At 43.5% G+C, this 13,804-nt stretch overlaps 1 protein-coding gene across 1 annotated transcript in view; it reads right to left on the bottom strand.

The window, feature by feature from the left end:
• Positions 1-13,804, bottom strand: part of CACNA1S (calcium voltage-gated channel subunit alpha1 S) — a 387,018-nt gene that overhangs the window by 15,271 nt on the left and 357,943 nt on the right. Inside the window, exons 38-39 of the mRNA XM_073547926.1 lie at positions 1,389-1,513; positions 1,183-1,314 (exon numbers count right to left, since the gene is read on the bottom strand). Coding sequence (XP_073404027.1) covers positions 1,183-1,314; positions 1,389-1,513 — 257 coding nt within the window. The remainder of the gene's footprint in view (positions 1-1,182; positions 1,315-1,388; positions 1,514-13,804) is intronic.

Below are 13,804 nucleotides of genomic sequence, written 5' to 3'. Positions count from 1 at the left end.
GAAATTAGTGCCATTTGTCTTTTTGAATGCAAAATTTGCTGGAATAATTAGCGTATGCCATGTTGCATTTGGAGAGCCCCTGATGTGCCTAAACAGTGGAAACCCCCCACAAGTGACACCTTTATGGAAACTAGACCTCTTTGGGAACTTATCTAGATGTGTATTGAACACGTTGAACCCCCAGGTGCTTCACAGAAGTTTATAACGTTAAGCCTTGAAAATAAAAAATCACACTTTTTCCAGCAAAATCTATTTTTACCACATATTATTAAACTGCTTTTAAGTTATCTAGTAATAAAGTGGTTTAACCAAAGCTAGACAGCGTCACAGTCTCTTACTTTTTTCTGCTCTATTCTCCCGCCATGCTATTCATTGTCAGATTTCATTCTATACTCCGTGTCGGAAATAAAAAGTCAATAAATGGTAGAGATCAGACTCCACTCATCATTAAAACGACTAGCAGAACTGCAGTTTTATTATCAAAATTACAGGCATACCTGTAACTGGCACACTGCTGCAATCATTGCCTTTTTTCCTATTTTATACTGCGCTCAGATTAAGAGGCAGGTTCCTTTTAAGAAGCTCATAGACTACATGTGTCAATTCCCCCATTTATACACATTCCAGCCCGAAAACCCAAAGTATACAATGTAGTTTTTGTATTTGATTTTCATTGAAGTTTCCAAATTCACCCTAGAGTATGTGTAAACCGTGAAATGGTTACAAGAAATAATTTTCATTCTTCAATATTCACTATTCACTAGCAACAGTTTAAGTTACAGGAAAAAAGATGCCAGCAGCAGAAAAAACTTTGGCAAAATCGCCACTAAAGCCACTTCAGGAAAAAAGACTGTCTACTTTTTTGTGAATTGGCTTTGTCTTGGAAAACTTTGTCAGATCAACCGGCGTCTTAAAAATTCCGTGTGCAGATACCCTTAGTTTAGAAATCTACCACATTAAAACTGCATGCTTTCAAAATTTCCAAAGCAGCAGCTCCTAGATCTGTATTAACAAAAAAACTGAACCACTTATAAAACTAATGAATATACAGATGCAGATTTTCTATTTTTTCTTACAATTTTTTTTTAACTTCCAGTAGATTTCTTATAATGTAAACAAAGATTACGGTACCTTTCACAGTTTTTTATAATTGTAAAAAAAATTGATTCAGGTCATTCTCACCCGATATATTCCTTCCTCAATGGCTGCTTCAACCATGGCTCTCTCCAATTCCTCCTCAGGTGTCAAATCACCAGATATTGCACGTTTTAGTTCACCTTCTGCGCCATCTTCATTCGCATTGCGCAAACCAGCCTGTAGCAAATCACTCACGTTACACAGGTATTGCCACTTGACTATTTGTCATATTGTATAATTGATCCCATTACCTGAATCTCTACATCATTTCTTTTAGGACGATATCCATAATATTCCTCCTGACGTTTCTTAAACTTTCTGAAATGTTCTTGTATAAGGAAGATGGCATAAAACTTTCCAACTGTCACTTCATCATCTTTTAGAGAAAAAGAACAAAGAAACAGAGTTAAACATACGGAAAAAGATCAAAAACAAAACATTGACATGCATCTAAACTGATTCATGACCAAATCAAAGTTAAATTATGATTCGGCCATAAATCAGCTGAGAAGATCATTCAGGGAAGTCTAGACTTGGGTTTACAGACCCGGTAGACAGATGATCTGACAGATTTCACTGTTAAGTCACTCTGCTACCCTACTGCAAAAACTGGATAAAAGTATATGACTTTAAGGCTATGTGCACACATTGCATATTTGCTTGCACAAATTTCTACAAGGTTTCTGCATCTCTTGGCAGAAAAACACAGTGGAAAATATGCGCGATTTCTTGCGTTCTTGATGCGTTTTTGTAAATTCATAGAGCTAAATAAAGAGATATTATAAAAAATTAAAAAAAATTATGAACCCCACTTAGCCTCACTCTTCCCACTTGCTCTTTAGCAGGTGGCAAGTGGGGTTCATATTTGCGGGGTTGATGTCACCGTTGTATTGTCAGGTGACATCAAGCCCACAGGTTAGTAATGGAGAGGAGTCTATAAGACACCTATCCATTACACTCCATAGTGATATTGTAAAAAAACACAGACACCCAGAATAAAGTCCTTTATTTTAAATAATCACAGACTTCTTTATTGAATCTAAATTTACCATACTTATTGAACGCCTAATCCCCGATGCCCTCGTCTCCTGCAAACAATCAAAAAATAATAAACCAACATATAATACTATCCTGTCCGACTTAGTCAATTTAATATCGAGTGTCCCACGGCGATCTCACGTGTAGAACAGTCAGACTGCTCTACCCGGCCTCCGGCGATACACTGACAAGAGGTAATCGCTCCCATAGTGTATTACTGAGCTGCCGTGAGAGAGTTCACTGGAGTTCATCAGCTCCGGTGCTCGTACTTACAGCACCGCTGCATGAAATGTACTCCGGTGAACTCTCACAGCAGCTTAAGGATACACTGTGGGAGAGATTACCTCCTGCCAGTGTATTGCTGGAGGCTGCTTAGAGCGGTGATGTGACTGTTCTACATGTGAGATCGCCGTGGGACACTTGGTATTAAATGGACTACAGCGGACAGGTGAATATTTGATGGTTTATTATTTTTGATTATTTTGGAGATTAGGCATTCAGTGAGTATTTTGTATGTGAATATGTATGCAAATGTTCAAATGTTTTGATTTTCTTTTACAATTGAACACAGGCACCGGATGATGAGACTGTTCTCCCATCATCGGCTCATGTGGTCTCTGTTATATGTGACAAAAGACGTAGCCAGATGGGAGAAGTAGTCCCATCAGACTACGACTAAGTACCATCACTAAGGGCTATTCGTCACATGAGTACACACACACAGACACAGGCAGACAGACACAGGTAGACAGACACAGGCAGACACACACAGACATACGCACATATTTTCCTCTCACACACATATTCTCTGCCCACACACTCTTCCTCCTTCTGACATAATTTCCTTTGACAATCCGGCGGCAGCAACCGCAACAAAATCCAACACGTTGCGTTCGGCGCAGGTCACCGCACCGTCAAAACGACACATGCGGAGACATCCGCATACATCAGCATGGCCTGCGTACCCAATGCTAATGATAGGGTACGCAGGCCGCATGCAGACGTAGGCGGAGCTGAATGGAGGAGGCGCGGCAGTGGGCGGAGCTTCACAGAGGAAGTCCGCATCCCTCCCCAGTTCTGCCATACGCTAGTGTGAAACTAGCCTAACCCCTTCTCAACATGCGTCATACATATAATGTTCTGCGGGAACTACTTTACCACAAAGAGAAGTACATGTACGGCGGATTAATCGCGTGGCCTCACGATCGCGGGCATTTAACCCATCTGATGCCTCTGTCAATAGTGACTGTGACATCAAGGAGATCGCACACAAGGTGGCTTGTAAGCGCCTGCTCAGAGCAGGAGCTGACATGCTTCCTTCCCTGCATGTCAGATGCTGATCTGGTGATCTGCAGTACAGAAGCAATTAAAAAGTGTAAAAATACTTTTAAAAAATCCCCAAATAAAGAACAAAAAAAGAAACAAATATTTTTCCAATAAATACATTTATGTATAAAAAAAATACAGAGAAAGTACACATATTTAGTATCAGTGAACCCCTTCAGTGAACACTGTAAAACAATTATGCAAAAAACAATGCTTTATCATCACAACACTGAACAAAAAGTGCAATAAAACGTGATCAAAAAGACAAATATAAATAAAAATGGTACTGCCAAAAACATCATCTTGTCTAACAAAAAACAAGCCACCATACAGCTCTATCTGCAGAAAAATCACAAAGCTTTAGCTCTCAGAATAAAGTTATGCAAAAATAATTATTTTTACTATAAAATAGTTTTTATTGTGTAAAAGCACCAAAACATAAAAAAAGATATAAATGGGGTATCGCTGTAATCGTACTGACCCAAAGAATAAAGCTGCCTCATCAATTTTACCACACACACACAGAATGGTATAAAAAGAAAAGAAAATTCTGAATTGCTGTTTTTTTGTTCATTCTGCCTGCCAAAAATCAGAATAGAAAGCAATCAAAAAATGTCATGTGCCAATAAAATTGTAAACTCATCTTCAAAAAACAAGCCATAACATGACTCTGTTGGCTGAAATATGGAAAATTATAGCTCTCAAAATATGGAGATGCAAAAACTAGTTTTAGTGTGTAAAAGCAGCCAAACATAAAAACCTGATATAAATCTGGCATCGTTGTGATCGCACCGACTCAAAGAATAAAGTTGCCTAATCACTCATACCTCACAAGGTATGGCGTAAAAAATAAATAAAACCAATTTTTCTCCTGCTGTTGATTTTTTCATTCTGCCTCCCAAAGATCACAGTAAAGGTACTGTCACACTTAGCGATGTACCAGCCATCCCGACCAGCGATATGACGCTGTCAGGATCGCTGGTACATCGCTAAGTGGTCGCTAGTGAGCTGCCACACAGGCAGATCTCACCAGCGACATAGCAGGGGACGGGGATCGCTACTTACCTGTCACTCTAGGCGATCCTGCGTCCTCCCGCCCGGCTCCACGCGTCGCTCGTCGTCACAGCAGGAAGCGCTGCGGGAAGCTGACGACGAGAAACAGTCCTGAGCGTTCTCGCGCGATCAGCGATAACCAGCGGGGGAGCCGGTCGTAGGTAAGTATCACACACACAGATATCGCTAGCAATATCGCTATAACGTCACTAGTTATAGCGATATTGCTAGCGATATCTCTTAGTGTGACAGGCCCTTAAGGCTCGGCGCACATTTATCCTGTGCTCTGCACTAAACGCTTACACTGGGGTTTCCGTGTAAATCTCTAAAATGCGTGATTCAGAGAGAACCTATGGTGGAAGATTCCCTATAAAGAGGCAGAATTGAGGCACTGTGGATGCCATAGCACCTGTGATCCGGCGGTGTCTGTCTTTTTAGGTGTGCATAAAATTGCCGTCAGCCACAGTTTTGTGCACTTCTGAAAAGGAGGACAACGCTGAACAGAGGCCAGACAGAGTCCAGAGTAACTCTGCTGCCTCACTATAGTGAATGAATCCCTCGGGGTTTCATCTGAATCATGCCACTCGGAGATTTAGATGGAAACCACAAAGTAAGTGCTCAGTGTAGATCGTCGGGTAAATATGATCCCAAACGTTATTTAAAATGTTCCCAATAAAAGTGTCAACAGAATCCAGAAAAAAGACAAGTCCATACTCAGGTCTATCATTTGTTAATGGAAATATAGGGGGCTTCCACGTTATTGGTAGCACAAAGGCTCTGGAAAAGTGAAATAGCTCCTTGCCCCTAAAAAGAAATTCAGCAGATTCTGCACTCTCAAATCCAAATTCCCTTCTGAGCCCCAGTGTGTGTAAACCACACATAGCGCCCACAAGTTTGGCATTTCTATAGTGATGAGAGTTCACCTAATTTATGGGTGCATGTCTCCAGAAGCATGAGCTGGGCATAATGTACTGGTTACTACAGCTTACTGGTCACTACAATGGCAGTTTGCAATTTTTACTCAGCAACATCCACTGCTGCTTGTTTCTGGAAAACACCCATGGAGTCAAAATTGTCACTACACCTGCAGATAAATTCCCAAAGGGGTGTAATTTCCTAAATGGGATCACTTGAGGGGGGATTCTGCTTTTCTAGCACTTAGGGGCTCTGTATATGGAGTCCACAAACAATTCTAGGAAAATCTGCACTCCAGGAGGCAAATAGTGCTACGTTCCTCCTGAGTCTCTCCTTATGGCTAGGCAGTACTGTATAGTAACACATAGGGTATTTCTACATTCAGCAGAAATGTTAGGACAAATTTTTGGTGCCACTTTTACTGTTTTCCCAGTATGAAAATGTAAAATTTGGGGCTAAGGCTGGTTTCACATTAGCGCATTTTCAGCGCGCGCACGGCCGGGGGTAGCTCCGCCCCCGATCCGGCTCTCTGCCCGGCGTGCCCGCCCCTTCCTTGTAGCGCCGCCTCCTAGCGGACAGCGGCGCCTGCGATCGGCGCACCCTATCTTTAGCATAGGGTGCGCCGATCGTGCGCAGGCCGTGCGCTAGTTGCGCTTTGACCTGCGCTGCGCACTTTTGACGGTGCGCCGTGCGCGCCAAAATCCGAAAAGTTTGATTTTGGCGCGCACGGCGCACCGTCAAAAGTGCGCAGCGCAGGTCAAAGCGCAACTAGCGCACGGCCTGCGCACGATCGGCGCACCCTATGCTAAAGATAGGGTGCGCCGATCGCAGGCGCCGCTGTCCGCTAGGAGGCGGCGCTACAAGGAAGGGGCGGGCACGCCGGGCAGAGAGCCGGATCGGGGGCGGAGCTAATCCCGGCCGTGCGCGCGCTGAAAATGCGCTAATGTGAAACCAGCCTTACACACAATTTTGGAGATAAAAATGTAAATTATTTTTTATTCACTGCCCAATGGTATAAAATTATGTGACACACCTGTGGTGTCAAGATGATCACTGCACCCCTAGATGAATTCATTGAGGGGTTTAGTTTGTAAAATGGGGCCACTTATGGGGAGTTTTGCTGTTTTGGCACCTCAGGGGCTCTGCCAATATGACATGGCACCCTCAAACCAGTCTAGCAAAATCTGAACTGTAATATGGCGCTACTTCCCTTCTGAGCTTTGCACTGTGCCTCGAAAGTAGTTTTTGACCACATATGGGGTATCAGTGAACTCAGGAGAAATTGCACAACAAATTTTGGGCTCAACTTTTTCTGTTTCCCTTGCGAAAATACAAAATTTTGGGTGAAAAAACATTTTTTGGGAAAATGGGATTTTTTTTCATTTTCGCAGCTCAACGTTATAAACTTCTGTGAAGCACCTGGGGGTTCAAGGTGCTCACCACACATCTAGATAAGTTCCCTGAGGAGTCTGCTTCCCAAAATGGTGTTGTGGAGGGTTTTCACTGTTTTGGCACATCAAGGGCTCTCCAAATGTGACATGGCGTCCGCTAATTATTCCAGCAAATTTTACATTCAAAATGTCAATGTCAAATGGTGCTCCTTTCTTTCCGAGCCCTGTCTTGCACCCAAATAGTGGTCTTCCCCCACATACAGTGGGGGAAATAAGTAAATAAGTATTTGATCCCTTGCTGTTTTTATAAGTTTGCCAACTGACAAAAAACATGACCAGTCTATAATTTTAACATTGAGAGATAGAGTATCAAAAAATAAAATCCAGAAAATCACAGTGTATAAATTATATAAATTTATTTGCATTTTGCAGTTAGAAATAAGTATTTGATCCTTCTGGCAAACAAGACTTAATACTTGTTGGCAAGCAAAAGCAGTCAGACATATTTTGTAGTTGATGATGAGGTTTGCGCACATGTCAAGAGGAATTTTGGTCCACTCCTCTTTGCAGATCATCTCTAAATTATTTCGATTTTGAGTCTGTCACTTGGCAACTAGGAGCTTCAACTCACTCCATAAGTTTTCTGTAGGATTAAGGTCTGGAGACTGGATAGGCCACTCCATGACCTTAATGTGCTTCTTTTAGCGCCACTCCTTTACAACATAATGAATAAAGCAATCACTTTACCATTCTATTAATATATATAACCCTTTATGAGTCTATGCACTTGTCACTTTTCCTTATTCTTGCTCTCAGATATAGGATTGTGCGTGGTCCAGCGAGCACGATCATGGAAGTGCTCCTTCACCTGGGAGAGTGAGGAAGGTGACATACACCGCTGTGTCCGGAAGGTGTTCTGGTTCTCCACGGAGGTATGTCTCTCTTTTGGATATTCATTGGTCCCTGTTTGGTTTAAAGGGACCTGCCCCCAGAAGAAGCTCAGGGCGAAACGCGCATTAGGGTGAGGGGGAATGGCCAATCTACCCACCATTATCTTTGTTGCACTGCCTCTGCAGACTTCAGGTATTATAATCTTTTCTTGTTTTTATTTCACTACGGCATTATATTCTTGATGTCAGCGGGGTGTGCGGTTATACAGGGCACAGTTTATTTAGGGATGCTATCAGCACTCAATGACGTTATCTAACCTCTGTACTCTATCCCCTTGGTTATCTTTCTATGCTGTATATGATATCTGATTATAGTACAGATTGCACAGCTATTTTTCAGCATTTTTGATGCTATTGGAATACGTGTAATTTGCCTACCTCACTGCTGCACCGTGAATACCTCTACTTAATCTGATGCCACACACTCTCCCCTAAGAAAAAGCGAAACGCACGGCGAGGTGTCGCAGCCACTTAACGGTAATGTGCCAACATACTCGTTTCATTTACCCTTTCTTATCCATCTCCTTTTGACTCTTTCACCTATTTACACGTGTGTTTTGTACCACATGCTCGCTGACTCATTCAGTCCCAATATATGTTACCGCCTTTAATATGGACATATTTAGTCCCAGTATATGTTACCATCTTTAATATAGACATGACGACAATTTCAGTGATTTGTCATATTTTTTTGAAAGTGCTATTTGAATCTTCCTACTCTCCCCTCACCCCTCACAAAGCTGAACTGTTTGGCCTATATATATTTTTCACTGTAAGTTATTTTTAACTCCTTACATATACAGATACATTTCCTTCACTCTGGCCCATTTGCAGTTCAATTTTGGTCAGGAATTTCCATTCATTCCATTTATAGCATACCCACTCGGCATATTACCCTCTTATAGTGGCTTATTTTGCATTTGTTGTTCCTGTACTATTACTTTTTTAACTATTCTTTTAATTAATTGTTTCAATAAAATTTTGTAATTTTATGGCATATAGCTTTCTATTCTTCTTTTGATTCATATTTACATTTGGAAGCGCCCAAAATCTAGGCAACTTTACCCTTTGATGTGATTGTAGTACAAATTGCACAGCTATTTTTCAGCATTTTTGATGCTTTTGGAATAGGTGTAATTTGTCAACCTCATGCTGCACCGTGCTTACTATACCTCCACTTTATCTGATGCCTTCTCTGTGAGTCTCTCTTCCATCTTTTACTTCATTGGTTGGATATGTGCTGGAGTTCCCCCTACTGATTATTTTGTGTATTGTGAATCAATGCGTTTTTAATTTTATGTAATATTTCAATAAATATTTAAGTTTTATATATGGATCTCTTAGTTTTAGCCCAGTTGTTTACTACAGTTTGGCTATTTGTTGTTCTAAAGTTCTCTGAGGGGTCTAGTTTCCAAAATGATGTTACTTGTGGAAGTTTCCACTGTTTTAGGCACATCAGGGTCTCTTTATAAATATGACATGGTGTCCGCTAATAATTAATACAGAAAATTTATATTAAAAAAGTCAAATGGCGCTTCTTCCCTTCCGAGCCCTGTCGTGTGCCCAAACAGTGGTTTTCTCCCACATACGGGGTATCGGCATGCTCAGGAGAAATTGCACAACAAATTGTATGGAGCAATTTCTCCAGTTACCCTTATGAAAATAAAAAAAATTGGGTCTAAAGGAAAGTTTTGGGAAAAAAAAGTTATATGTTTATTTTTTCTTTCCACATTCCTTAAATTCCTGTGAAGCACCTGAAGGGTTAATAAACTTCTTGAATGTGGTTTTGAGTACATTAAGGGGTGCAGTTCTTAGAATGGTGTCACTTTTGGATATTTTCTGTCATACAGGCCCCCCAAAGTCACTTCAAAAGTGATCTGGTCACCTAAAAAATGGTTTTGTAAATTTTGTTCGAAAAATGAGAAATCGCTGTTCAAAAATTAACCGTTCTAAATTCCTAATAAAAAAAAAATATGTTTCAAAAATTGTGATGATGTAAAGTAGACATGTGGGAAATATTATTTATTAACAATTTTGTGTGACCATGACTCTTTGATTTAAGGGCATAAAAATTAAAAGTTTTAAAATTGCAAAATGTTCAAAATTTTCGCTAAATTTCTGATTTTTTTTTCACAAATAAACGCAAGTCATATCGAAGAAATTTTATCACTATCATGAAGTACAATATGTCACAAAAAAGAATCTCAAAATCAGTGGAATCCTTTTAAGCGTTACAGAGCTATAAACTCATAAAGTGACACTGGTCAGAATTAAAAAAATTGGCCTGGTCAGGAAGGTGAAAACAGGCTTCGGGGTGAAGGGGTTAAAGACAACCTGCCAGCAGGTCAAACATAATTAGTGTATGATTTTGTTAGAATTTAATCCTGCTGTTCCCTGAGTTTTGTTTTGATTTGTATTTATTTTTAAATCTACCATGCGATTCCAGATATGTGGGTTCTTTTTTTTTTCATTTAGTGCAAATTTTTATGGTGTTTACTCAGGGGTTGGAGATCACCGATTATGCAAAGCAACCATAAAGACATGCACCCAGAGAATCCTGTGAGCAATGCCACTAAGTAAAGACCATAAAATTAGCATTAAATTAAGATGAGAGCAAGAACTGGCCACTTTTGACTTAGTGACCTGTCCTATTAATCATTTTTTTTTTTTTTTTTACTTCTAATACTCACTAGTCCCACCAGAAGACTTTTACATGCAATCCTTTAAATTACATTGAAAATAGTACACCGTACAACATAAATTGTACAACATAATCTAACTTGTTGATGTTTGTGTGGCGACCCTTAGGGTTCAGTCGCCACAGAGGTACTGCACCTCCTCCTGAGATGTGGTGCCTCACTGCCAAGTAAGATGGGAACACCTGACCAGACTCCAGCACCTGCACCCAGCACGGACACCTTAGAACAGCAGAGCACCCTTTATGGCAGCTGCTTTGGTTCATGAAGGGTGCTGGGAGGCACGTGGAGCTTAGATTGCACTAAGAGGGGAAAGCTGACGGGAAGTCAAGTCAGTTCCCTTGAGGGGGAAGCAGAGAGAGGGCATATATGCAGCAGCCTCCTGTGAGCTGGAGCTGAGAAAGAGAGATCAGTTCTTCAGAAGAAAGATAGAAAAGGACGGAACGTGAAGAGGAGAGAACAGAGGACTAGAGCAACATGTCAATGCAACATTACAGTAAAGCACTTTTTGATAGATATAAATAGAAATGGTTAATTAGGAACCAAGGATGTTTATAGTAAGTGGCGAACCTTAGATTGGCGGTTGTGACTAAACAGTTATGATACTGTGAAAATAAATAAAATATGAAGGAGAATAGCACTTTGAACTGGTAGTGAAACTTAGCAACGGTTGCTACCTACAGCACTTAATAATATAAGAATGTATAGTTAATATTAGTTTAAAATAAATTATGTTATGCAACGTTCAAGTATGAGTGCCTCCCCTATTGGGAAGTTGTATTTCTTATTGTTTATCAGTTATAATGCATCAAAAATTTGTATGTTCCATTAATACCTTTGTTTTCTCATTTGTTTACAGCCTGTGGAAGAGCTGTGGTTAACGGGGGGGGGGGGGGGTTGTGGAGCCCCTGAGGGCTCAGTCACCACAGAGGTACTGCACCTCCTCCTGAGGTGTGGTGCCTCACTGCCAGGTAAGATGGGAACACCTGACCAGACTCCAGCACCTGCACCCAGCATGGACACCTTAGAACAGCAGAGCCCCCTTTATGGCAGCTGCTTTGGTTCATGAAGGGTGCTGGGAGGCAGGTGGAGCTTAGATTGCACTAAGAGGGGAAAGCTGACAGGAAGTCAAGCCAATTCTCCTGAGGGGGAAGCAGAGAGAGGCCGTATATGCAGCAGCCTCCTGTGAGCTGGAGCTGCTGGCAAGGAAAGAGAGAGATCAGTTCTTAAGAAGAAAGATAGAAAAGGACGGAATGTGAGGAGAGAGCTGGGGACTAGGGCTAGAGCAGAGCCCTACCCTAAGTTTAATGCGCCAAAGGCCAGGCGCCGGTATCCGAGGCTGTGTGTGATACTAATGATCTTACAGCAGAAACCGAAGGAATAGAAGTTGTGACCGCTTTATTCCCTCCTAAGACTCGATGACACAGCAGCAATGTGTGTGAGCCGGGACGTGATAGTATGGAGTCCCCGAAGTAGGCTACAGCTGCCTGTCATGCGAGTGTAGTTCTGAGTAACAGCAAGAAAGAAGAACTTGAGTGTAATTCATAACTACAAGTACTTCAGATTAGCGCTAGTAAGGAGACGTTCAGAAAAGGCACATTTGGAAGGGAGTGGTGGAAGGGTGTATTCCATCTGCCTGGGAGTTGGCTGAGCCCCTGACCTGGAGGACATGGTACTGAAGCGGGCACCTGTCTATGCCAGAAACGTGAGTAAAGCATTGGAACTGCATTCAGCTGTGTCATTGCCTTCTTCCTGCGTCACCCTTCTCAGCACTGCTACATCTCTGTGCCTGAACACTACACCATCTACCTCAACATCTATTCACAACATCCTCTACAACTGCCCTGGGACAACAGCTCTGCCTGTGGAGAGCTATTACATCTCTGCTGCATCCCACCATCTGTCCCAGAGGATCTGCACTGCAGCGCTGGTCCCCTTCTGACCAGATACCACAGGTGGCGTCACAAACTTATCCATACATAAACTTTATTCCTTCCACCTGTCTCACTTTGTACCTTGTCCGCCTGCCAAGAGGCAGAATATCCTGGCCCTTGAGTCTTGTTCCCAGTACGTTGTCTGTACTCTGTCCGCCTGCCAGGAGGCAAAATATCCTGGTCCTTGTGTCTTTGTCCCTGAGTCTCTGTCTGAACTTAGTTTTACCTCTGTCTGTCAGTCTCCTTGTCTGTAGTTCCTTCTCTGCCGTGTCTTTCCTTGTGTCCTCCCTATCTGTGTGTCTGCACGGCTCCCTAGCCGCTCTGTCTGCACGGCTCCCTATCCGCTCTGTCTGCATGGCTCCCTAGCCGCTCTGCCTGCTCGGCTCCCTAGCTGCTCTGCCTGCTCGGCTCCTTAGCTGCTCTCCCTGCTCGGCTCCTTAGCTGCTCTGCCTGCTCGGCTCCTTAGCGGCTCTGCCTGCTCGGCTCCTTAGCCGCTCTGCCTGCTCGGCTCCTTAGCCGCTCTGCCTGCTCGGCTCTCTAGCCGCTCTGCCTGCTCGGCTCTCTAGCCGCTCTGCCTGCTCGGCTCTCTAGCCGCTCTGCCTGCTCGGCTTTCTAGCCGCTCTGCCTGCTCGGCTCTCTAGCCGCTCTGCCTGCACGGCTCTCTAGCCGCCCAGCCTACGCCGCACTCCTGCGGCTCTGCCTATGCCGCACTCCTGCGGCTCAGCCTACTCCACAGTCCTGCCTATATCCATACCTGCACCTCCTGTGTGAACAGGTCCAAATCCTGTTCCAGCATACACCACTCCCTCCTGCCTGCACCTGCTGTGTGAACAGGTCCCTACCTGCCCCTTCTCATACCACGCCAGTCTGTCCTGTGTCTCCAAGCCGTGCCCGCTTGCCCAGTGTCTCCAAGCCGTGCCCGCTTGCCCAGTGTCTCCAAGCCGTGCCCGCTTGCCCAGTGTCTCCAAGCCGTGCCCGCTTGCCCAGTGTCTCCAAGCCGTGCCCGCTTGCCCAGTGTCTCCAAGCCGTGCCCGCTTGCCCAGTGTCTCAAGCCGTGCCCGCTTGCCCAGTGTCTCAAGCTGTGCCCGCTTGCCCAGTGTCTCAAGCCACGCCCGCTTGCCCAGTGTCTCCAAGCCACGCCTGCTTGCCCAGTTTCTCAGCCGTGCCTGTCATGTCTACTTGCCTGCCTGTCTATAGCACCTGTCCAAGTGACTTGTCCCCGAGTGGGATCAGCAGCCACAGCCAGACACCACCCTGGATTGGCACCTGACAGCTACCTGCCGCACAAGCCTGACCTCACCATCAGAGGCTCCAGCGAAGACCGAGGTAACTGTCGTAGTCACGCCCCTTCCAGGGTAGTCTGG

The sequence above is a fragment of the Dendrobates tinctorius genome, unplaced genomic scaffold (assembly GCF_039654945.1).
Source record: "Dendrobates tinctorius isolate UK_male_01 unplaced genomic scaffold, ASM3965494v1 ptg000011l, whole genome shotgun sequence".
Taxonomy (NCBI): domain Eukaryota; kingdom Metazoa; phylum Chordata; class Amphibia; order Anura; family Dendrobatidae; genus Dendrobates; species Dendrobates tinctorius.
Note: the sequence above shows the minus strand (reverse complement) of the source record. Positions and strands in the feature narration are given on the sequence as shown.